The sequence below is a fragment of the Suncus etruscus genome, chromosome 9 (assembly GCF_024139225.1).
Source record: "Suncus etruscus isolate mSunEtr1 chromosome 9, mSunEtr1.pri.cur, whole genome shotgun sequence".
Classification (NCBI taxonomy): domain Eukaryota; kingdom Metazoa; phylum Chordata; class Mammalia; order Eulipotyphla; family Soricidae; genus Suncus; species Suncus etruscus.
The window spans coordinates 26447547-26472644 of record NC_064856.1 but is presented as its reverse complement, the minus strand read 5'-3'; the positions used below and the strand labels follow the sequence as shown (position 1 = coordinate 26472644).

The 25098-nt window shown below is 51.1% G+C and overlaps 1 protein-coding gene across 1 annotated transcript; it reads left to right on the top strand.

Annotated features, from left to right (window-relative positions):
• Window positions 1-1727: 1727 nt before the first annotated feature.
• Window positions 1728-18547, top strand: SDC4 (syndecan 4). The gene is made up of 5 exons (XM_049779391.1): window positions 1728-1817; window positions 14060-14195; window positions 15200-15246; window positions 15654-15849; window positions 17721-18547. Exons 1-5 carry the CDS (start codon window positions 1749-1751, stop codon window positions 17870-17872), a joined length of 600 nt encoding a protein of 199 aa, XP_049635348.1. The 5' UTR covers window positions 1728-1748; the 3' UTR covers window positions 17873-18547.
• The last annotated feature ends 6551 nt before the right edge of the window (window positions 18548-25098 follow it).

Sequence of the window (25098 nt, the reverse complement as noted above, 5' to 3'; positions counted from 1 at the left end):
TTACCTGCTGTACTATTGCTCCGACCCTTGTGCATAGATTTGTAGTATGCCAACAGAGGTCAAAAGACCCTGGATGTGGGGGCCAGAGCAATAATTCAGTGGTTAGGGTGCTTGCCTTTCATGTGGTTGACCCAAGTTCGACCCAGGCATCCCATATGGTCCCCCAAGCATCACAAGGAGTGATTCCTGAGTGCAGAGCCAGGAGTAACTCCTGAGCACAGCTAGATCTGTCCCCTTTCCTCCCAAAAAAAGAAGACCCCGGTTGTATGGACTTATATTTGCATGTATATACATAGATAATCAGAGAAAAGCACTTGCTACTTGGGGCCCCAGAAATTTTATTCACTCTACACTGTTAGAGAAATATGGACAAGACAAGGCAGCTTTCTTTCTCCAGCAGCGATAATAATCACTGACCATCGAGATAAGTTTGTAGACTAGTTTCCCAAAATTTAAGAAGTTTAAAACTTTTAGGAAGTCTAAAATCTGGAAAACGAATTCTTTATTGGGGGGGGGGCACACCCGACGGCACTCAGGGGTTACTCCTGGCTCAGTGCTCAGAAATCACTCCTGGCAGGTACCCAGGACCCAAACCAACTTGGTCCTTGGTCAGCCGCTTGCAAGGCAAAAGCCCTGCCGCTGTGCTATCTCTCTGGCCTCCATGGAAAACGAATTCTTAAAGCCAGGCAACCCAAGGTAAACAACCTACCTTAGAATCCTAAATTTTCACTTTTGATTCAGTGTAGTGCTAAGATCGGCCCCCACTTTTTCAAATGGTTGGGGTGGAAATGAAAAGGCGCGCGCTCGTGTGTGTGTGTGTGTGTGTGTGTGTGTGTGTGTGCGCGTGCGTGTGTGCGTGAGTGTGTGCGTGCGTGTGTGTGTGTGGTTGTGTGTGTGTGTGGTTGTGTGTGTGTGGTTGTGTGTGTGTGGTTGTGTGTGGTTTTGTGTGTGTGTGTGTGTGTGTGTGTGTGTGTGTGTGTGTGTGTGTGTGTGTGTGTGTGTGTACAGGTCAGCGGCCATAGCTTTCGTGGGAAAACAGCCGTCTGGTTTCTGAAAACAAGAGAGGCTGCAATTGAGGCCTAGTAGTGTTTCAATAGTTGGGACCTGAGGTACCCCTCCACTCCCAGACCAAAATCCGAAGTCTTTTAGACCTTTATTTTCCAAGTTTGCTTATCCCCCTGAATCCCACTAGCCCCTCCAAAGGAAAGACCTACCCAGTGGCATAAAAGTGCTGATGGAGGGGCTGGAGAGATAGCATGGAGGTAAGGCGTTTGCCTTGCATGCAGAAGAATGGTGGTTCGAATCCCGGCATCCCATATGGTCCCTCGAGCCTGCCAGGAGTGATTTCTGAGTGTAGAGCCATGAGGAACCCCTGAGCGCTGCCGGGTGTGACCCAAAAACCAAAAAAAAAAAAAAAAAAAAAAGGGAAGAAGAAGTCCTTGGAAACTGAAGCCTCACTTTCCCTAGCTATAAAGCGGGGGTGCTCTTGCGTAGCCTCCCTATAGCGCATGCAACACAGGCCCAAGTGACCTGGAAGCGGCCGCCCTTCCGGGGCGCGCGGGGCTGCTCCCTCGGGGTTTCCAACTTCGGGGCGCTGCGTAGGCCCCACTTGGGCCGAGGGGAATTCCGGGCGGGGTGCGGAGGGCGGAGCGCGCGGGGCGGGACGGGGCGGGCGGCCGCCGTTATAAGAAGCGCCGCGCGCTGGCCGGGCCACTGTCGGCCGCTGCGCGCTCCTCGCTCCCGGCACCATGAGCCGTGTCCGCCTGCTCGCGCTGCTCCTGGCGCTCCTCGTGGGTGCCCCCGCCGCCGCCGAATCGGTAGGTGTTGGAGATCCATGGGGAAGGGGCGGTGGGGGTGTGTGTGCATCGCTGCCTCCTTTGTTTCTGGGCGCCTGGGATTGGCGGGGATGTCCGGGGGACCACGCCGCCCCACACTAGTAACCCAGCCCGGGACAACTGTTGGAAACTTGGCTCCGGGACCCCCGAGCAGGCGGAGGCCTGTTGCGCTTCCCGCCTACCCTGGCCTCGGGCCCCCTCTTCCCCTCTTCCTATCGTGCCCCCTTCTTTTCCCTCCACACTTAACCACTTTTTTTTTTTTTTTTTTGCTGGCTTGTGGCTTAAGGCCCCATCTCTGGGGAGACTCCGTGTGCCCCCCTCTGCACAAAGTGCTTGGAGGCAGGGCGAGGCGCATTGGGGAAGAGGGTCCCTCTGTGCCCTCTAGGGTTGCAAAATTGGGACTCTTCTTTTGGGGGGGACGTGCAACCAGTGGAATGGTTTAGTCTCCGCGGGCCCCTGGGAGAGGAAACTCTGCTCCTTGCCTGAAGTTTCTTCCTGCCCTTTGGCCCGGGAGCACTCACCTGAAGTTGGGGTGGGGATCTGGGGAAAGGGAAGTCTTCGTGAGACTCAAGAAGCCATATCTTTCTGGACACTCACTGTCTTGGTTGACCAAGTTTGACCCGAGCCCGAGCCCCCTCCCCCAACCCCCAGGCCTCGGGTGGTGGGGAAAGGTGGTGGTGTCTCAATTTTCATCTGGGAAGCTGGAGTCCAGCTTCCAGGAACTGCATCTACCAACACCACCCCTATAGCTTAGGCTATGTGCACCTCCTCCTTAAAGTGTGGGTTTGGTGGGGATTGGGGTAGAGTCCCTGCTGTGTAATCCTGAATTTCGGTCTATTCCTTTTCGGGACTCCTGCTTGCTTCTCTGGCCTTACATAGGGAAAGTCTTTCCTGCCTTCCAGGCTGGACTGAAGAATGAATTAGCTCCTAAGCCAAGAATCCCACACTGTTGAAGAACACAGCAAACTGGAGCACTTAGGTTGTGCTGGGCCCTTCTGAGCACCTACAGGTCTTTTTATTGGCCCTCCCTTCCCAATTTATTCCCACCACATGTTTGCCGGTTACCCTGTTTACCAGTTCTTAAACTAGTCCCGAGGCCAGAGACATTTAGTAACGTGCCTCGGAGGTCACACAGCTAGGAAGGGGCTGAGTCAGACTCAAATTACGCTCCTGGGACTCCCGGTTCCAGCTCTTATCTTCACCTGCAGTCAGATAAAGTTCTAAGGGCTGCTGCTGTAGTCCATCTTTGGATAACTCAGGACTAGTCTGGGGGGCTGGGGAAATAATAGAGGTTAAGGGGCTTGACTTACATGCAGCTCACCCCATTTTGATCCCTGTGACTACATGGTTCCCTGAACACCATCAATAGAATCCTCATCTCCCATGGATGTAGCCCCCCAAGTCAAACCACTCCTCCCCCAAACCCAAGAAAACTAGTTTAGAATCCAACAAGATTTTGTCCACCCAGTTTCAAGGAATTCTGAGATGGAAGGAAACAGGCTCTAAAAGAGTAAAGCGAAGACTTCCCCCAAACTCAGGGCAGCCATTCCAAAAGGTGAATAACTGAGGCAGGCCTTGAACCCACTCCTGCTGCTCCAAAGGAAGCCCCAAAGATGGTCAAAGTGAGCAGGTGGATGCACCGCCTAAGGAACACCATGTTGCATGATATCAGCCAGGTAGGGATGGAGGCAAACTTCAGAGGTGTTGTGAGCATTCATGGCTGTCAAGTGCCAGATTTGGAGCAATAGGTGCTTTAGGATGAGCCAACAGCTGTGCCTGGGGTTTGTGGGGGATGGCAATGAGGGGGAAATGATTTCCGGGGGGTGGTTGCTGTTTCACCAGAGAGAAATGGCCCCTTGAACAGCTGCTGCTTGCGAGACAAGAATTCATCTCTCCCCTCCTGCTTCATTGCCTCCTTACAGGTGAATGGCACAGCCTTGATCCCTCTAATGAGATCCCAGGCTTCTCTTTACCTCCTGACCCCTCTTTCCTCCCAAGATTTTGACTGCAGACATCAGACTTTCACAGCCAGGTTGGAACCTAGAGCAAATGGATGCCGCCCTTTTCTTTAGCAGGTAGCGAATTCTGTGGGCTGGGGCCTGGTCCAGGTGGATTTACCCAGTGTGCCCCATAAGCCAGTTCTGATATACTTCACCCCTGTAAAGAGCCCAGAGTGTAAATGGGCTCAATGGTGAAGGGACTTGAGAAAGGGCAGAGGACCCACTCACAGTTTGAGTGCAACCCACCATCTGCCTGCAATAATGCTCTGGGGACTCTTCCCCCTATCTCAAGGGGGAGTAAACCTGGCTCTCACTGGATGGCATCCCATCCCTTGGGTGCCACAGGCTTTGGGAAGGGAGCCCAGTTGAGGAGCCAGCCTTTCTCTACAAGGTTTCTTGGAGCTCTCCAGCCTAAACCAGTTCTTCCTGTCCAACTGGAGAGCATTTCCCTGCCTTCCTGCCACTCCTTACCCTGGCCAATTAAATGCAGCCTCCTTTTAAGACCTGGATACCTGACCACCACCACACACATACCACCAGCCCTCCTGCCCCTAAATCTCTGCCCTGGGCATAGCCCACCAACTTGGCACAAGGCCCAGTCAGTCCTGGGGAAGTGTTCCCCACCACTAACTGTACTTCAGTTAAAGGATGTTTTGGTCTTCTGGAGAATTCTCTGCTTAATTACACAGAAAGGGGAGGGGGAAGTGGAAGCCTAGGGTGTGTGTGTGTGTGGGGGGGGGGGGATGTCTAGCACCCTTATGTTGCCAGAGAGAGAGAGAGCTCTTAGGATTTCTTAAAAGCCCTGAGCTAGCAAACAGTCTAAATCATATTTGGGCTTCATTCTGGAAGGTTTTTCAGGATTGGATCCCTCATCTTCCTTCTGGGCTGACAACCCCCCATCTATAAAACTAAACAGTGACCTTGAGAGTGCTTTTTAACTGCCATACTTGTTAATAATTAAGTCCCTACCCATTGAAAGGGGCTGAGGAAAACATCAAGGTCTATTCTTCTTCCTTGAAGAAATGGATGGTAAGAAAATGCATTGACTCCACTCAGATCCCTGTACCCCACTTCCACCTAAAGATGCCCAATGCTTGGCTCGATTTCCATGAAATAGTTTGCTCCCTAATTAGTGCTTTGAGGCATGGAAGTTGACTGATAAAGAAATTAGTGCAGACTTGAAGCTTTTTGTGAATGCAAGGGAGGGGGTTATTCCCCAAGTATTCAGATACAGAGCTGTGGGCATTCTATATAGAAAACTCATGTGCAGAGGAAGGGAAGTGGCTTGCTGAGCTCTGAGCCCAGATTTGTGTGAGAATTCAAGGGATCTGAGTTGAGGTACCTTGGACAATAGTCCAAATTAAAGGGTGGGTTTATATCCTTGGCCCTGTTATTGAAGGGTTGGGGCTCTGCAGCCTGTGTGTCCCCACTCTCTGGACCCTTGGCCCCCGATCTGTAAGCTGGAGATGCATCAGGCTCTCCAAAGGAACTTCCTACCCTGAGAGTTCATGGGAAAAAGGTGGAGGTGGGGCTTTTTAGAGCCATCTTAAGAAGTTGGGGGTGAGGGCTGGAGAGATAGCATGGAGGTAGTGAGTTTGCCTTGCATGCAGAAGAATGGTGGTTCGAATCCCGGCATCCCATATGGTTTCCCGAGCCTGCCAGGAGCGATTTCTGAGTGTAGAGCCAGGAGTAACCCCTGAGTGCCAACTGAGTGCTGCCAGGTGTGACCCAAAAAAACAAAAACAAAAAAACTAAAACAAAAAAAAAGAAGTTGGGGGGTGGGGTAGAGTGGAGACATTCAGCTCCTGTTCCCCACACAGCTCCTGGAAATGAGGCCCTTCCAAGGGCTGGCTGGCAGTGCCCAGCTGCGGTGAGCAGCTGAGAATAGGCCTTGGCCTCTGGCCTGTTCTCTTCCCTCTCCCAAGGGGTTAGTTCCTTACTGCCCTGGGTCTCCTGGATTGAGGGGTATGATTCCCTATGGCTGCTTCAGATTGGGGACCCAGGGCCTTGTGAGTCAGTTAAGCAGGGTGGCAGGCCTGCTGAGTCACCCGTTTCTTCTTAACCTCCTGGCTGATCATTGGGTCTGGAAGCAGAATGGGCCTGGGGCCTAGGAAAGGGTTTCAGCTTCTGGGTGTCCAGGTCCTTGAGGGACAGCAGAAGCCCTGACCGAGGTCATTTCTGCGCTGCCCTACCCTGCATGGACTTCGGCTGGGTAGAGTTCTCAGAACTAGTCTTTAGACATCCTACCAGGTAAGTACAGTTCTTGCACTTTTCCTTTTTATCTTGAAGCAAACCAGAGGCTGAAATGCATTACCTGGTCATGTTCAGGCTTGGCTTGACCCCAGGACACGAGAATGTTTAGAGTACCCCTCCTTGTTTTCCGGGACTGGCTAGAGGGTCTGCCCACATTGGCAAGGAGGGGGGTGGATGGTGTAGGATGTAAAGTGTCCCCTTCTTTCTCCTGGCTTTGTCTGTTCCTGTTCTCTCTCCCTGGAACCTGGACTTCCTGGTCTGTAAGCAGAGCGGATGGTGGTGAGGCTTAGGGGATAAGCCATTTCCCTGGTGCTTGCTTATCAGCAGACCTTAGGGACACTTTCCTTCCCTGCCCCAGGCCTCCTTGCAACCACGTGGTCCTTGTTCCTTTTGGGGGAAGGTTTGCCCCCAGGGCCCTAGGAACGCAACTCTCCTTCCACCCCTACCCCATGCCCAGGAGGTAGTGGGGAGGAGCCTAGGGTGGGGCCCTGGGGCCCAAATCTCCCATTTTGTTTGTTTTAGAAGTGGGCTGTTTGCTAATTATCAGATGGGTTTATATTTAAACAAGAACCAGTTCCTGGAGGCCCCGCCCCTCCTGCCACCTGGGATCTGCAGGAACCCCCTCCTGAGCCCTTAGCCCCCAGAGGGAGGGGGCAGGAGGTTGCATAGGCGGGACCACCTGCATTCCAAGCCCAGCTTCTCTACCTGGGGAGGAGAGGGAGGAGAAAGCCAAAGTGGGGGTTAAACCAAGCTTTCTGGTCTGCAAGGCCTATGCTTTAGCTTAGCACATACTGGCCCTAGAAGACCATTGTTAACTCTTGGGGTCCATTTAACCCTCAGAATAAGAAACCTGATTTCAGGTTTGTTATTAACTTGCTAGTGACCTTTGGGCAAGCCACCCCCCTCACCTAGCCCCTGCTGACCAAAATTAATCCTACATCCCTGGCCTACCTCTGCTGTTCAGCCCAGGATGCAGTTAATCAGTCACTTGGCAATGGGAGACCCCATGTCCTCTGTAAAACACCTGTGTCAGTCAAGGTTCATAATTGGTGTTGGGCAAACTTGTAAAGTGGTGGCTCAAGCTGTGTCCATTATCAGCAGCTAGAGGAGAGCATTTGGCTGGGCCTTTGACTTCCTCTGGGGAAGCGATATGAGATGTTCAGGGTAAACCAATGATTACCAATGGTTCTTGAGTTCCAAAAAGTAGTTTTGCTCTTTAGAGGGCTCCAAGGCTTCCCAAAGATCACTGTTTATTTCTCTTGATGATGATTTATTTGCTATTCAGGGACTAAACCCTCAGATGTGCAAGGCATAAACACTCTCTGAACTGTGTGTGTGTGAAGGGGCGGGGATCACTCTGATCCTCCATTCTTTTTGACTTTGGATTTCTAAAGTTGCCAGGCCTCGGAACCCAGCTGCCCCAGTTTTCTCTGGCACAGAACAAGAGAACCCGAGTCAGGTGACACCTGGGTAATGGAAAGGGGAGGCAGGGAGAGGCTGGTATGTGTGGAAACAGTGACTGGGTTGAGTTTGCCTTCTCGGGACCTGGCCTGCTTGCAGTAGGGGGGGTACCCAGAGCTGTGTGCCACACTGGGCATTCCCTGACTCTGGGGAAGCCTGGCAGGGACAGGTCTGTGGGACAGAGTGGCCCTGTTGGGGATGTGGCTTCCCTGTGTGGTGGGGAGGCTGGAAGGGGCTGAAATAATATGCTCAACCTGGCCTGGCTGCGTTGGAGAACACCAGAGACTTGTTTGTGCCCCACCCTCAGATCCAGCCGCCACTTGGGATCCGCTGCCTAGATTAAAGGCCTGCTTCAATGCACCTCTGTGTCCGGAGCCCTGAGGGAGCCAGCCCCCTCCTTGCAGTCTCTGTGCTGCCCGTAATCGGAGCGGAGTCCAGCTTGCTTACTAGGCTGGAGACAGAGGGAGACTTGTCTCAAGAGATCTGTGGTTTACAGGTGGGGAAATTGAGGCCCAGAAAGGGACTTGCCCGACACCACCCAGCAAAGGGGACTGTACTGTGTTTGTGCCCTTGCAAAGGGGGTTTGCAGAAGCATCAGGAGCACCCCACACACCCTCACCCCCCTACCCCAGAATCCTGGAGCCTTTTGGAAGGAACTGGCCACGTTAGGGGTTGGTGAATAGCTGGCTGCTGGCAGTGCCAGGCAGGCCTGGCTTCTCTCCTTGGTGATTGTGTTCAGAGTAACCTGACCTTGGAGTGGGCAGAGCCTGGGCAGATGTGACATTTGAACCCCCAACCCACCCCAGGCTTGCCTTAACCCTTCCAGTGCCAGGTGTAGGAAATACTCTGGATATGGGCCCCCAGTCGAAGCTTAATAGTCTCTGCTCTCTGCCATTTGCTCCTCTTGGGAAATCCCCATCTCCCTTTCCTGGGCTTCTCTGCTGACTCTACACACTATCTTTGTGGGAAGGGAGCTCATTGCCTGTCGAGTTGTGCATTCTGTTCGCTAAGTGTGAACCTCTTTCTTTCAATAGAAGCCATTTCTAGGACATTTCACCCATGGCTCCCACCTCATTATCATGCGCCAGACCACATGTTGAGGCCCCTGTGCAAGTGAACAGGTTCTGATCAGTCCTCATCCTTCCTGGCATGGCTCGCCCTGGTTTCAAAGAGAAAACCAGGTTCAAAATGGGAAATTCCCTCAGTTCCCTGCAAGGAGCTATGTGGGCTTGGGATGGACTCCCTCCGGCTTTACATCAAAATGGGCTTTCATGTCTCATCCTTTCGTCTGGGTGCCCAGCTCTGATTATGGGCTCCAGGTCTGGGGTTCTGAATCTGCAGAGGGGGGTGGAATAGACAGTGACAGAATAGATAGTACCAGCCAGGCTCACAATGGTGGGCTCTGAAGTTTGAACACAGAGCACTCTTCAAGCCTCCTCCCCACTAAATTTGTCTTGCCCGGTGGTCCTCATAGTGTCGCCTTGTACAAGAGTCAGGTGAGCCCCCTCACCTTACCTTTCCTGGGAAGGAGCCAAGTAGGGGAAGACACTTCTCCTCCTCTTCTTTTGGCTCTTGCCAGCTTCAGAGTTAGCCAAGCTCTGACCCAGAATCTTCTCCCAGGGGCCCCAGCCAAGTTTCTGTTCTTTTGTTTGAGCAATATCACTTTCACCTTTGTTTACTCCCTGGGGAGGGGGCATGCCTGAGAGCTGGTCCTGGTGAAGAGTGGGGAGTTTGGGGGGGGCAGTGAAAAGTCTGGGAGACTTGGGGGGTGCAGTGAGAAGTCGGGGGGAGGGGGCACTTGGGTATGGTCTGGAGAAAGCACTGGGTGGGAATCCCAGCTGGAAAGTCTTCTAGCTCTGTGACTTTGGGAGAATGACTCAAGCAGATCGCAGTTGCCCTCAGGCCAGCAGGAACACCTTGCCAGGCCCGCGTGCCAGCGGCACGTAGAGAAGCCAAATGGATGCCCGGCACGTAGTTCGGGCCACGCCACCCCACCCTCGAGCGTTTCCTGGGTGGCTGAAACTGTAGGACTTTGGGAGAAATTTGGGTGACCTTTTTCTTTTGGGGGCCACACCCAGTAGTGCTCAGGGTTCACTCCTGGCTTTCTGCTGGCTCTTGGAGTTGCTCAGGGGACCCTGTGATATGCCAGGGATCAAGCCCCCATGAGCCTCATGCAAGGCTAGTGTCCTACCTGCTGTATATCTTTCTAATCCTGGAGTCTTTTTTTAGCCTCATACTTTTGATCTAAGGATGGGGGAGTCTGTCTGAGGCACTCTGTACTCCAGACCCCTGCGGGGAGGGTGGAAGGACCACTCCAGCCTGGAGACTGAGGTCTAAATCCATGCTGCTGCTCATATGGTGACCTTGGTCTTGGTCTTTCTACTTCAGGGTTATAGAATGGGACAGGCCTCAGGGACCTTCTGTTGGCAGGTGTTAGTCTAAGCCCCCCAGATTCCAAACCAGGATTCTGCCCGGGCCACTGAGCCCCACATCACCGCTTGCTCACTCAACAGGTGATTTGTGCGCTCTCAGCTGCAAGAACAAAGGTTGGGGAGCCCTGCACACCAGGGAGGGTGCCAAAGCTCGGGCATGCATGTGGGCACACGTTTCCCACGAAAGGCTGGGGTGAGCTGGGGAGAACAGGCCACAGCCTTAGCCAGGAGCTGGGTGGGTCCCTCTTTTGGTCAGGGCTGGGCCTGGCTGCTAGGTGACCTGGATTTTCAAAGCCTCTCAGACTGAATGAGCCTAGTGTAAGAGGGTGTGGGGAAAGAACTGTGGTCCCCTCTGAGCCCACCCCCACACCCCCCACACAAAGACTTGAACTGCTCTCAGTCTCCCCCAGAGCTGGGTCTTGGCTTGCTGGCCCTGTCTTGGGCTCCCTCCCACTTGGGGCTGGGCTGAGAGGGCTTTAGGATTTGAGCTTCTAGGTCCTCCTGCTTGGGGTTCCCTCCTTTCTCCCACTCCTGTGACTCCCAGCCCCTTGACTCACTCTGTAAGAACACCCAGGCTCTCCTTAAGCAGACTTGGGAGGACCCCTAAGATAGGTGTGACCCTGCCCCTGGTCTCTGAGGAACTGGAGTGACAAGGAAGGGTAGGGGTGGCCAGGTGGCCTGAGGAGCACCAACTTGAGGCCCACAGTGCACAGCACACTTAGTTTTGCACTCAGCCTTGGTTTCCAACCTTGGTCTCCATTGGATTCCATGAAGGGAGGCGGCTGCTCCCAGCCAATCAGAGCACTAATTCCATGGGCTGTGGCAAAACACCCCTCAGCACTTTCACCCACTGGAAGAAAGTCACCCTGTGATGAATAAACAACATTCCTGGCTCCCTGGGACAAGGAGGGTGGGGACGATCACCTGAAATCGCCCAGTATAGGACCCCAACCCTACCTGAAGGACTTGAAGTTCAGACTCTCAAGGTCTGTGTGGCCAGCAAGAGAACTTCCATTCCTCCTGGGCTAGGTCTATCCTCTGCTCTGTAGGGTTCTGCCCACCCCTTCCCTCTCACCCAGCCTGGGGACACAACAGCTTATGTACATGTGTGTTCTTGCAAGGGTTTCTATCTGTGTGTGACTGAAAGCTCAGGAGACCAGCAGAGCTGAACCAGACAGGATCTATGTGACCTTGAGCAAGTGACTTGACCTTCTTGATCCCCTGCTTCTTCCTCTGCAAAAAGTGGTCTTGCCAGAGACCTTGTCACAGAGTAGTTGACATGGATATGTTGAGAACTTAGCTCCAATCCCTAGCATCAGGGCAGGGGAAAGGATTGCAAAAGTTCTTTAGATCAGGATATTGATCCTGGATGGGACACCTGCAAGTTTGAGCCCTGTCCCCTGTAATAAATGAATAATAATAAAATCCTTCACCATAGTATAGCAGAAAGGGTCTTTTGGACAGCCCCAAGCTTTCCAAGTGCTTCCTAGGAAAGCCTGGGTGGTATTCCTGTTTGAGATCTATTGAGCCTCTTAGCCCCCACTGGAGAACAAACTGCAGGAGATCAAGGTGGGTTAGGAACAGAGCAGAGAGTCCTGCCCTAGGTACAAGCAGTTTTCACAACCACCAAGCCTTCCTGCCCAGCTGCCAGAGCAAAGCCACAGGCACGGGCTGAGTGTGGGGGCTGGAATTCCAGCAGGGCAGCTCAGCAGCGATTCCCTAGTCATGAAGTCATTCCTCATCAGGGCTTAACTCTACTGGCTCCCACCCCCACGGCTGCTGCCGTCTCCCCCAGCTGACCCCGTTGCCTTCCGGGAACCTGCCCTCTCTCCTCTGGGGGTGGACTGGGCACAGCACCCATCTGGCTCCACTGCCTCTCCCCGGAAGTCATAGGGAAGGATCACGTTTCCTTCTCTAGCTCACTCCTGCCACAGGTCTCAGGGTGAAGGAGCAGCCTAGTGCTGGAAAGGGACCTTGCCCCGCTCTTCATTCACTGCCCTGCTCAGGACTCAGATTTTAAGAAATGGGAAGATGGCCCCACTTTGGCCTCTTTAACTGCTGTTATTCCAAGCAGTGCTTCCCCCCAGTCCCTGGCTCCACTTCTCTCACACATCTCCTGCAATCAGGGGGTCTGGTGAAGAGGACCAGTCTATCTTGGGGTACATTGAATGTCACCAGAGCTTGATACTTCTGGCATATTGTAGGGAACTAATAGCAGCAGGAGTGTAAGATACTGGACTTCACCAGCACTGCTATTTTGTGCATAGACAGAACGGCAGAAGCTGACAGGCAGAGTTCTCACTTGTGATCTCTAGAAGGGGGCTTTGCTTTCTACATGATCGAGCTCTCAGGCATGTGTGAGAGGATCCTGTGTACTTACTGCGAGTACATGAGAAAACTCTTTTGCCTCCCGGGACCTTGAATACTTTCTTTTTTTTTTTAAAAAAAAAAAAAAAAAAACAACTCCATGGGGGAGGGTCTGGGATTCTGTTGGAAGAAACTGGAAACTGGTTCAAAGGGCTGGAATGCATGCTTGAAGCCTGGATTCTATCTCCAGTACCTCATGGTACTTCAAGCTCATTGTTGGGAGTGACTCCCAAGCACTGAGCCAGGAGTCACCTTTGAGTATCTTTGAGTATCCCAAAAGAAAAACAAAGAAGGGTCCGGGTGTGGCGCTAGAGGTAAGGTGCCTGCCTTGCCTGCGCTAGCCTTGGACAGACCGCAGTTCGATCCCCCGGCGACCCATATGGTCCCCCAAGCCAGGAGCAACTTCTGAGCGCATAGCCAGGAGTAATCCCTGAGCATTACTGGGTGTGCCCCCCCCCCAAGAAAAAAGAAAAACAAAGAAGATTCAGCTGTGAACTCGCTAAGGCGCCTCTCTGGGCCCATCTGTGGGGATGTTCCAAGGAGGCGCATGGGGGCTGCGCTTCTGTGCTCTTGACTCATTGGCCTGAGCAGCGCCCTGGCCTGAGGCTGTCCAGAGTAGTGGGTGAGCCAGCTCTGCCTGGCCCAGCCCAGTCTGACTCAGCTGGGAAAGGTGTCCCAGTTGGGCTAGCAGGCCTCTTCCCATCAACCAGAGTGAATCAGATGTGTGTCCCCAGAACCTGGGAGCAGTCTCTCAAGTCAGGCCCCCCTTCATGGAATCCTCAGTCCTTGTCCTGTCACTTGTGACACCAAAAGAAAATTGACTCTGGGGGCCTGAAAGATAGCATAGCTATAGGGCATTTGCCTTGAACAGTCAATATGGGACAGACCCAGGTTCCATTTCCTGAATCCCATATGGTCCCCGAGCCAGCCAGGAGCGAGTTCTGAGTGCAGAACCAGGAGTAACCCGAGTGCCGCTGACACCAGTGTGGCTCAGTACCCACCCACCCCCCCAAAAAAAGAAAATTGACTTTTCTTTCATGTTCAGTATCCCGCGTGAGAGATGGAATTAGGGGTACAGAGAATTGTTCCCAGCTGTATCCTGACCTTAGTTATTGACTCCTCAAATCTTTGATATTCTGCTTATTACCACCTTGATTTTAATTCTTTATTTTTTGTTTGTTGGCTTGTTTTTGAGGGGGACTGCTGTCTGCTCTGTACTCAGGACTCCCTCCAGCAGTGCTGTGAGGACCATGCAACGATGTCAGGGATCCAACCTAGGCCCCCAGCATGAAAAGTCTGTGCTCAGCCTATTGCTCAACTATCTCCCGCTCCACTATTATTACTTCTATTTTATTTATTTATTTATTTTCAGTTTTGTTGTTGTTGACTGTGGAGCATACCCAGCAGTATTCAGGGGCTGCTCTGGTTCTGTGCTTAGGAGTGATCCTTGGCTGTGTTCAGGGGACTATCTGGGGTTGCAGGGATTTGAATCAGGGTCACTTTGACATAGCCACATTCAAGGCAAGTGTCTTCCTTCCTATACTATCTCTCTAGCCACACCTTTACCATTTTTTCTCAGACCAGAATGGGATAGAGAGCTGTTTAGGGTCCCAGGAGGGATGCAGGAAGCAGGACTTTGGACCTTGTCTATCCCTTCAGCACCTTCCAGCAGGCTTCTTTCTGTCTGATGTGTCTCCATTTTTTTCCCCAGATCCGAGAAACCGAGGTTATCAACCCCAAAGACCTACAAGAAAATTACTTTTCTGGAGCCCTCCCCGATGATGAAGATGTGGGGCTGCCCGGGCAGGGATCTGAGGACTTTGAGCTGTCTGGTTCTGGAGATCTGGGTACGAGGGTGTGGTGGGCACGCCTGGGCTCAGGGGAGGAATGTGACCTCTCTGAGAAGGGTGACCTTGGCTGGAGTCTTGGTTTCTTGGGATTTTCTTAATTGTACCTCCCCCTCTCTTCCTTGGATGGGAAGCAAAGTAACCGGATCCCTTTCATCCCCACCCCCTGTTTGTTGCTTGAATTTGTTTGTAGCTCTGCTTTCCTAGCACCAGCCTGAACCTGCCCAACTTTGGCTCAGGGCCCCCCTCCCCCCCGGGGGTGAGGAGGAATGAGGGAAGCACTAGTCCAGCCTGAGGCCCTGAGTGGGCAGAGGTGTGGGTGGAAAAGCAAGTACCAGCCCCTATTTCCCAGACATGGTAGTAGGTGAAGGAGCCCCATGCCTTTCTGGGCTTCTTGAATTCTGATCCTGAGATTGAGCCCTGGAAAAGGCTCCCAGGCAGAGGAACCATTCCCAGTTTGAGCCTGGAGTCATATTTCTTATCTGAGTTCTGACAGCTGCTCTTGGACTTCCAAAACTTGGTCTTCTCATGTGTGCAATGGAAATGCAGCAATGGTGTTTAGGGATGGGCCTGAGCTGCTGCTATGGGTACCTACTGAGTGCTCAGCAATGCTTGCCTAACTCTAATTAAATCTAGTTGTAATCTGAAGCCTTCTCTTTAAAAAAAAAAAAAAAAAAAGATTCCTCTGGGGATCTTCTTAAATGCAGATTCGGTTGGGGAGAGGTAGAAATTGGGCATTTGATAATTCTGCTCTGTCTACTGGCCACACCTTTCAGAGCAAGGAGTTCGAAGCTCCCACGTTGCTCTTAAGGACCAGAAGGCAGGTCTGAGGAGACCCATGTTGAGAGAAGAGGTGACCCAGGCTGGGTTGGGGGTGGGCACTTGTGCCCAGGGAGCATTTGTGGGCTGAGTGTGGATTCAGATTCACTTCAGCCATGGCTGAAGCAGTGCTGGCCCAGGGATACACCATGATCTCATACTCACACATCTTTTTGACCTTATAGACGACTCAGAGGAACCCCGGTTTATCCCTGAAATATTCCAGCCCTTGGTGAGTAACTCAATGCTCTGACTTCTCCCCCTTTCCCATTCTCCATTAGCCTAAGAAATGAAGCTGGGGTGGGCACTGCAGAAACAATCTGTTCTTGGCATGTTTTATTTGGAATTAGCTTTTGGTCATTGTGCATTTAGCAAACTTTAAGTTTGTCACGACATTTGGAGAGACTGCCAACAGTTGGCTCTCAAATACCAGTGGACCAGCAATAAAGAGGGGTCATTTACTTTCCTGGCCCCCTATCTACTGGGCTCTGGGATGGAAATGCCAAGGGCAGAAGATGTGGCAGGCTGGTTATGAGGCGAACGTGGGTTTTCTGTTCCCCAAGCTCAGCTGTAGAGAGGCATTAGCAGGGCTAGGCACTCTTCCCTGCTGATGCCCATCTGTCCATCTTCCCCATCCAGGAGCCTAAAGACAACCATATCCCCGAAAGGACATACCCTGGAAGCCAGGCCCCCACCGACCACAAGGAGCTGGAGGATAACGAGGTGATGCCCAAGAGGATCCCACCCTTCGGAGACGAGGACATGTCCAACAGGGTATCCATGTCCAGCACTGTGAAGGGCAGTGGCATCTTTGAGAGGACAGAGGTCTTGGCAGGTAGGACACTGGGAAGGGCAGCTTCCTGGATGATTTGGCTCCAGCTAGAGGTCCCCAAAGTGTTTTTGCCCCTGGGGCCAGACAGTGGGTGTGGTGCTAGTCTCTGGTATAGATTTCCAGATGGGGGTGCTGAATGGTCCCCGTCTGTTTACCTCCCTCTGTAAAGGGGGTTATAGGAAAAGCCTCAAACTAGTGTGTGTATGACTAATTGTGTGTAAAAGTGCATGAGTAAGAGTCTGAGTTATGAGTGAGTGTGTGTGAATGAATGTGTGTTTATGACCAGATGTGTGTGTGTGTGTGTGTGTGTGTGTGTGTGTGTGTGTGAGTGTGCGCACATATGTTCATTGGTACCAGGGCAGGCACTTGCTCCTGAAGAGCAAAATAATTGGCATTTGCCCCTGGAAGTCCTTCTCTTCTGTGCAGTTGGCTGCAAGCTTTTTTGGGGGAAAGTCCTGTTCCTAGAAGGTATCTGAGGGGCTCTGTTGAGTCAGGCCCCTAGTCTGGGGAGAAACTGCTTCTCTACCCCTGCTCTGACAGCTTTAGGGGTGTAGGTAGCCGATAGAGCTGGAGGACTTGTTGGAGAGACTCAATCTCTCTTGGGCTGGGTATTTCAGGCTGTGGCTAGGCTAGGGTCTCTCTGGTTATTGCAGTCGGATAGGGGTATCCTGGGTATACCCCTGCAGGGTGCCAGGCCAGAAGCTTCTAGGAGTACAAGGAGAGAACCCCATGCTCAAGTGTCCCTCTGCAGGGAAAGGGCTGTCCTCATTCTGCAAGGACTTGGGGTCCTGCTTAATCCTAGACCAGAGCCTCCTGGTGCCTGATCTTGGTGCTTCTTTAGCTTGCCAGTGATATTGGATTATAGGATACCTTTAGGGCCCTTAGAGCTCTCCCCCATCTTTCTCCAACCATTGTTTCACAGTGGTTCTACTGCTGAAAATGGTGAAAGCACCATGTTGGTGCCAGCAGCAATCTCTGAGGCAATGTCCTCCCCAGAACACCCCATGCGTGTGTGTTTATACAGCTCTTACATGCCAGGCCCAACTCAGGATGTCATGAGCACAGACAGCAACCACAAAGGCGTCCATTAATGAGTATCGAATACCTGGTCTCAGCTGGTTTAAATCCATTTAGACTGGGTTTATTTACTTAGTCTGTAAGCTATGCATGTTAGAATGATGATATTATTTCCGTTTTGTAATGTGAGAGAGGAAAGAACTTGCTAAGGGTCACATGGTCTTTCAACATGCCAGGAGAGAGTAGAACTTAGCCTCTGAGCACTATCACAGGAATGGTGTGTGGGCTGATCTGGAACACGGCTGTGTGTACCCAGATGAGCACACCCTGGGTTCACTTAGAATGTACCTGTCTATATTGGTGCAGGTATATGGACCAGCGAGCTAGGTAATAAACACAATCCTTATATATAGAAGCACCTGAGTTGGATTCAGTAGCAAGAACTGCCAGATTTTGCCCTCAAGTTTCCAAGCTCTGCCATGGTGGTCCCCAGCACCACTGGCCCTAGTAGCAAGTAGCAACATGTTGCTAAACCTGACCTTGGATCTACAGGAGTGTCCCTCAGGACCCTGAGCACTGGAGAAGTGTGTCATGGGAGATGCAACCTTCCCAGACCCTTGATAATGGTGTTGCCTAGCAAAGCTAGGCATGGCCTAGAGTTTAGGAGCCTGAATTTGGCCAAGCAAGCAAAGGCAGATGAACATGTGGCTTTGACATTGCCAGTGACTCCGAGAGGCATCCTTCTTGTCAACAGGGGCTTGAGGGTCATCCATTAGGCCTTGCCATGAGGGTGGCTGTGGGAGTGCTCAAACTTTCCTCCAGTTGCCCTCATGCCTGGCTCCTTCCCTTCCCTGCAGCTCTGATCGTGGGTGGCGTCGTGGGCACCCTCTTCGCTGTGTTCCTGGTTCTGCTGCTGGTGTACCGCATGAAGAAGAAGGATGAAGGCAGCTATGACCTGGGCAAGAAACCCATCTACAAAAAAGCACCCACCCATGAGTTCTATGCCTGAAGCTTCCAGGACCATCAGCTTGGACTTTCGGGGGGAGGGAAGTAGAGGATTTTGCAGGGTGGACTTGAGGGAATGGGGAGGGTGTCCCAGGACTGATCTGTGAGCACCTCCAGCCTGGGCCCGGTGCCTCAGTCAGAAGATGAGAGCTTCTGTCTTGCATGCCTCTGTCTTCCTTCTCCCTTCTTTGGCCTCAATTTTCCTGGCAGAAAAAAATGGGGTGAAACTGGGCCTTTCTGAAATCTGGGGTGGGAGCATTTCTTAACCTTACAGCTGAGACCCTTGACCCAGTGGAGAGCCAGCCATGACCGACCATGCCTCACCGAGGGCCCTACTGACTGTTGTGTGCCTCTCCCTGGAGGTGGGGGGCCTACCACCAAACACCCCTAACCCCCATTCCACCTGCCCTTTCTCAGACTGGTACAAACAGGTGGGAAGAAATGGCATGTGTCTGAGAGAGTGTCCACAAACATGAGGGAGGGGTCTCTGGGGCCTTACCTGATCAGCCTTTTGTATTGGGGAAAGCAGGGGTGGGGATGGGGGTGAGGGCTGCAAGTTCATGCTAAGACAGATTTGTGGACTATTTGTGAATCTCTTTTTAGCAGAGTATTTTTTATAATGGGGTCTTTCCTTCGGGCAAGAGCATGCAACTGCTGTGTTCTTTTGCTCTTGCCCACTTCCACAGAACCTGCTACATTTGTATTTAATGGTGTTTTCTGGTTTTGTTTCTTGAAAAAATGAGAAGAGAGCCAGAGAGATGATTTTTATTATTTTTTTTTGTTTTGTTTGTTTGTTTTTGGGCCACACCTGGCAGTGCTCAGGGGTCACTCCTGGCTGTCTGCTCAGAAATAGCTTCTGGCAGGCACGGGGGACCATATGGGACACTGGGATTCGAACCAACCACCTTTGGTCCTGGATCGACTGCTTGCAAAGCAAACGCCGCTGTGCTATCTCTCCGGGCCCAATTTTTATTAATTTTTTAAAGAACTATTTATAGCTTCAGACAGGGTCTCTTCCCCTCCTTTTCTTAAAAATGCCCTCTCTGTTTGTTTGTTTTTTGACACTCCAAACTCTCCTACCCTGGACCTCAGGTTCATTACCCTTCCGGAAGCTGCTTTCTCTAAAAACTAGCTTTGGCTGAAACTTAGTTTTCTAGCAGATCCCAAAATGTCATGTAGAGGATGGTGGGATTGTGGGATATTCATATCTCTCATAATATATTATTCTTTGGTCTTAGGCAAATAGATCTATATAAATATATATATATATATATTCCCCCCCCCCCCAAGAGATAGTGTGGTGTATCCCTAACTGGAAGGTGGCTGGAGAGTATTGAGTGAATGAAGTTTTGGTGGCTGAGGGGATGCCAACCTCTTTATCTTGCCCTATAACTACTACTTCTACCCACCTCCAGCTGTGAACCCAATGGGTGATCCCATTCCAGCTATCTTTTCCTGGCCTTTGCTTTGAGCCTGGTTGGTGCCCTCAGCTTGCTTGGTTATAGAGGAAATGGTTGAATCACTCCATCCAACACAGTAACCACTAGGTGCCAGTTTCCAAAACCCATGCAAATGGCATATGTTAAAGCAATGCATTTCTCTGCTCACTAACCCTGCTCCTGCCCAGAGACCTTTGCCATCTCCTGGCTAGCACTGTTTGCAATTAAACTTGTTTGGCAAGTTCCAACCCCCAGCCAGACTGGGTGACCTTTGTCTCCCAGGCAAAGGTGGGAGCAGTTGGGAGGGTTCCATCAGGTCCAGCATTGAGCCTGTTATCTGTCACCTCCCTCTCCAGAGAGGCAAGGCCCTACAGGCCTTCTCTTCCCACTGGGTGGGGGTGGTGCTGGTTCACCCCGGCTTCCTACACCCTTGGCACCAATGCACCCCAGGGTCCCAGCTGGCTGGGTCCTCGTCTGCCCTGCGTCCTTACCTCCGGCTGTGTCGGCAGTGAACACCTTTTCTGTAGTAGCCACCTCACACTCTTGTCTGTTACTGATTTTTTGATAAAAAGATAATAAACGGTACTTTGTAGATCACTGCCTCTGTCCTTTTCTTTCTTTTTTGGGGAGGCGGGGTATGAGGGGAGAAGGCAGAGCTGGCAGTGCTGGGAATCAGACCCAGGCTTCCAACATGCTTCACCTTCTTTTCAATTCTTTGAGTCATTTGCTGTCCTGCCTCTATCATCAAGTTTGGAAGAAGTCATCCATCATTTCTAGACTATGGATCCTGGGATCTTGCTCTCAGCCAGCATATCTGTGAGTGTTGGGCCTCTGGGGCAGATATAAGGAGCCCAGAAAGACTTGGAGAGGAGGGATAAAGGGGCACATGCCTCATCCATGGCTTATGTCACAGCTACTGTGGCATCTGAAAATACATACACAGCAACCTTTGCCATCAAGGACATGGTTCAGAGGTTAAGCACACACTGTGTCCCAAGTGGAAGGCTTCGGTTTCCATGCCAATGCTAAAAAGTAGAAGCCCCACTCCCCATCCCCAATTTTCGGATTCATTGATCCCTATGGAAATCAATCACCATGCTTCCCATAAAACCTCAGATTCCCTGGGGAGGGTTGGCAAATCAGGCTGCATGGCAGAGTAGGGCATTGTCAGCAGGGGAGAAGTCACCTCATTGTGCTTCTTTTTTTGGGGTAGGGGGCACACCCTGTGATGCTCAGGGGTTACTCCTGGCTATGTGCTCAGAAATTGCTCCTAGATTGGAGAACCATATGGGATGCTGGGGACCCAGGTCACTCGGCTCTTCATTGTGGTTCTTTTATACTTTCTAATGTCCTGGGGATGAGACCATGGTCTCACACATGTGAAACTGGAACCCCTCCCTGAGCTTCATTCCCCTTGTTCTGGTCCCAGGTGGATTCTGTCTGCTCAGTCCAACTCAGCCTCTAGTTGGTGCCTTCCTCCTAAGTGCCTGTGAGATTTGATAATCCTTTTTTCCTAAGGAGCAACCTATCCTTGGCTTGTCTGTGCCAGGTGAAACCTTGTTCTGGGGTCTTCCCTGAGGCAGCATTGCCAAGTACCTTGCCAGGTTGTGTGGAGGATATGAAGGGAACTTGACCTTAGCAGCCAAACTATGCAGGAGTTCACCAGTAGAATTTGGGTTCTAGAGTTCACTACTGTAGAATCGCCGTCCAGCGCCATCGTTAATTATTTGATTCTACAACTACTACTGCGGGCTGCTGGTCCCAGGACCCTTGCTTAGGGGCTGCTCAGACCCATGGATCCCTCTACCCCACTCCTGAACCTGCCACTGGTTTTCCTGAGTCTCCTGATATTTGATGCACTTTTGTTCCTCATAAAGTGCAGAAGTCATGACTGCACTGCCCAAACCCATGTTACCAGCTATCTTGGCTATTCACATTGCATTAGATAGATACAATTCCAATAGGAAAGACACATTTTCACTTCTTCAGTGCACCAGGGACCTTTTAGGGCTTAGTGGTCACATTGCTGGTGCCTCTTTGGTCAGATGGTGTGACAAAGAACATATCCACTGTTGGAGAAATATTGGAAGAGCCACATGGAATAGGGTAAGAGGGAGCAGAGCCCTGAATGTGGAGTTTTGGCTTTTTTTTTTTTTTTTTTTGCCACACCTGGCTGCACTCAGGTTCTGTGCTCAGAAATTACTCCTGGAAGGCTTAGGGGACCAAATGAGACACCAGGGAATCAAACCCTGCTCGACTGTGTACAAGGCAAACGCCCTACCCACTGTGCTCTAGCCTGGATTTTGGCTTTAAGTAGCTGTGACCTGGTGCTTCAATAGATTCCAGGGAGGGCACACATAGTAAGTTTCAATCAATGGCCCCTTGGTTTATGCCTGATTGAGGAAGGTGTCAGCTCTAGTGACCTCTGGTATCTTCTGCTGTGTAAAATCATCTCTCCCCCCACTGCCACTCCCCAGCTTAATGGTTTAAGATAACATAAATATCTCACTTCCTTTCCATCAGGAATGTAGGGGCAGTTTAATTGTGAGGATCCTGGGGCCAATGGAGGTCTCTGGAAGGGTTGACCAAAAACCTCAGACATGTGAGACCTTGGGGCCATGTAGGGAGAATGGTAGTGGGATCTACTTCCAAGATGGGTCTTGTCTGAGTAAGTAGGGAACAGAGTTCTTTCCCACATAGTCAAGAGTCCTCATGATGTAGACTCTGGCTTTCCCCCAGCTAGTCAAGAAAATCTGATGCAAACAAACACTTCTTTTTGGCCAAGCCATGGAAGGCACTGCCGCAATATCCTTCCTTCTTCACTGGAAGTGAAGAGCACAGAAAACCGAGAATAAGTGTCCCTGTTGGAACCTGAAAGAGTACAGCAATGAAAGTGCTTGCCATGCTTGAGGCCAACCTGCATTGGATCCAATAGAATCGAATAGGACCATATTTCATATGGTTCCTTAAGCACCACCAGGAATGATCCCTGAACACAGAGCCAGGAATAAGATCTGAGGACCACCAAGTGTATCACCCAAACCAAAAATAATGAGAAGATTCAAGAAAAGCCCTCATTGAATGACCACTCAGTACTCTCAGATTCCTTTCTTGCAAGCATCAGGTCTCAAGCTCAATCCTTGGTGCCACCACATGTGGTGATCGAGTCTGTCAGCCTCACTCTCTATGATATTCAGCATAATCAGAAATGTGTGAACTCATAATGAATGTTTGACCTGCTTAGCACCTCAGCAGGGAGGCAGGAAGTGAGCAAGCACCCTGCCCATTGTATTATCTCCCCAACCCCTTTAGTTGACTCTTTATTGGGGGTGCTTTATTTGGGCAGTTCTCAGGAAATTTAGGGGCTGTGTGAACAGATGGATCAATACTTGTGCCTGACTATATCATACTGCTCAGGTTCATGGGTATTTTTGGGGTCAGTGCAATGCTTGGCAGGAATGCAGGGGGCGGGGGTGGGGTGGCAAGCCAGAGATGCAGCCCCTTTGCACTATCTCATCAACCCTGCATTCTGTTCTCAAATTGGTCAAAAAAGGAGGTGACCCTAGGTAGGCCAGACTTAATCAGCCCAAAGTTCCTTCTAAGAGGATCTGGGCCCTTCCTGATAAGAGAGTAGCTTGCCTTCTGACTTGGATGATGCAAACTGGCATGAACTTCTGAAGGTTTGTAAACAATCGGGAGTTGGTGTTTCCAAGGGGCTAAATACTTGCCATGAAAAATGCTGTACAGGCTGAGCTTGGATTCCTTTTCTTTTTTTGGTTTTTGGGCCACATCCGGCGGTGCTCAGGGGTTACTCCTGGCTGTCTGCTCAGAAATAGCTCCTGGCAGGTACGGGAAACCATATGGGACACTGGGATTTGAACCAACCACCTTTGGTCCTGGATCAGCTGCTTGCAAGGCAAACGCCACTGTGCTATCTCTCCGGGCCCTCAGCTTGGATTCCTGATCACTACAGAGAAGCAATCCTGCTCAGGCTGAACAAGGCTGGATTTACCATGGCTCACTTCATCTGCACCATCACTGTCTGGTGCTTCACCATCTGTGAAGTGGAGGATGAAAACAACTTTTCTTTTTTTTTTTTTATTCTTTTTTTAGTTTTTGGGTCACACCTGGCATTGCTCAGGGGTTTCTCATGGCTCTGTGCTCAGAAATCGCTCCTGGCAGGCACAGGGGACCATATAGGATGCTGGGATTTGAACCACCGTCCTTCTGCATGCAAGGCAAACACCTTATCTCCATGCTATCTTTTCGGCCCCATGAAGACAACTTTTCAATTATTTCCCAGAATGCTCTGGGGGTAGCAACAATGGGAGGCACTAACCAAAGAAAGTGGTGCCTGAGGGCCAGGCCCTGAAGGGAAATGCTTTACTTTATGCTGGTATTTGTAATTGTGACACCGTGTGGAAAACACAATTATCCCCATTTACAGGAGAGGAAACTGAAGGATGAAAAGGGACAGTGACCTACGTGTCTAGTTTCAGCTTCTAGGACAGGTGGCTTGATTCCAGTAGGGCTGTGGCTGCAAAGGAAGTTCGGTCCACACAGCACTTTATTTTATTTGCATATTTTTCTCTAGCTGAACCCCCCCCCCCCAACCTAGGCTGGATGGAGGAAATGGGGCCACACACAATTGCTTAGTCCTAAGCGTTTGTTGCTTGGAGTCAGCAGCAATAGGGTGCTTAGAGGCCACTGGGATCTCACCTGGAGGTGGTCAGGGGTAGCAGGGATTAAATTTAGAGCCTTGCACATTCTGTCACTTTAGCCATCTCCCAGGTCCACTGCATACCTTCCTTGAAAAGCAACATCACATCGGCACATCCACATACTGATTTCCTATGAGGAGTAGATATGTGTGATGGAGGCAAATGCTTACTTGAAGTTGGTGATACTTTATCAGCAGGCCTTTGAAGCCTGTGGGCTGTGTTCACTCTATGAGCATCAATGCTCCCAGGAAAGAGAATTTGGGGATGGTTTTGAAGGACAAGACCAGGGTCTGAGCCAGGCAAGATGCTGCCCCATGCAGTAATGGGGTGGAGAATGTATGGAGGCAGAAAAGTGGTACTGGGGGTGAACATGACAGGATACCCCATTGAACCCCCTCGAGCTGGAATGAACCCATTAGAAACTTGGCCACAGACCCAGCCTGCCCTGAGTTTTCCCCACCTCTCCTACACCCCATCACACCCGTGGCAAGCCGCCAGCAAAAGCAGGTGTTTATCACTTCTCCCCTGAAAGCATGATTGTACCCCTGCATCCCCACTTGCCCTCATGGTTGGGATCTGAAATGGAGTCAGACGAACTGGGGGCTATGGAAGGGTCTGTGAGCAAGGTCAGGGCTGACCTTTGTAAAACATAGTGGATTTGATCTTGACAGGTCCTTTCCCCTGAAAGTGACTTCCGCTCTCACTTGTCATTTTTGTGGTCTGCTCTAACCACAGGCCAGATCCTCGTTAGCACATCAGAGAATTGTGCCCACATTGCGGTTTTGTGTTTCCCTTCAAGAGAACCCATTTAAAAATAAACCCAACTTGAGTCTGGAGCAATAATACAACAGGTGGTGGTGTTGCTCATGTCAGACCCCAGTTTAATCCCTATTTGGTCTCCCAAGCACTTCCAGGAGTGATCCCTGAGCATAGAGCCAAGAGTAAGCCTTGAGCACTACCAGATATCCCTTCCTCAAAAGAAACCCATCTGAGAGAAAGAAACCCAGAGGCCAGTGCTGAGACCAGGGAGTGAACTTGGTCAAGGGGGACCCTCCACAGCACGCAAACTG

Excerpts from the sequence above, each read along its gene's own strand:
- SDC4 (XM_049779391.1), top strand. The coding sequence starts at position 1,749 with ATGAGCCGTGTCCGCCTGCTCGCGCTGCTCCTGGCGCTCCTCGTGGGT. Across the intron at positions 1,818-14,059 it reads CCCCCGCCGCCGCCGAATCG|ATCCGAGAAACCGAGGTTAT; the intron begins GTAGGTGTTGGA and ends TTTTTTCCCCAG. Across the intron at positions 15,247-15,653 it reads CTGAAATATTCCAGCCCTTG|GAGCCTAAAGACAACCATAT; the intron begins GTGAGTAACTCA and ends TTCCCCATCCAG.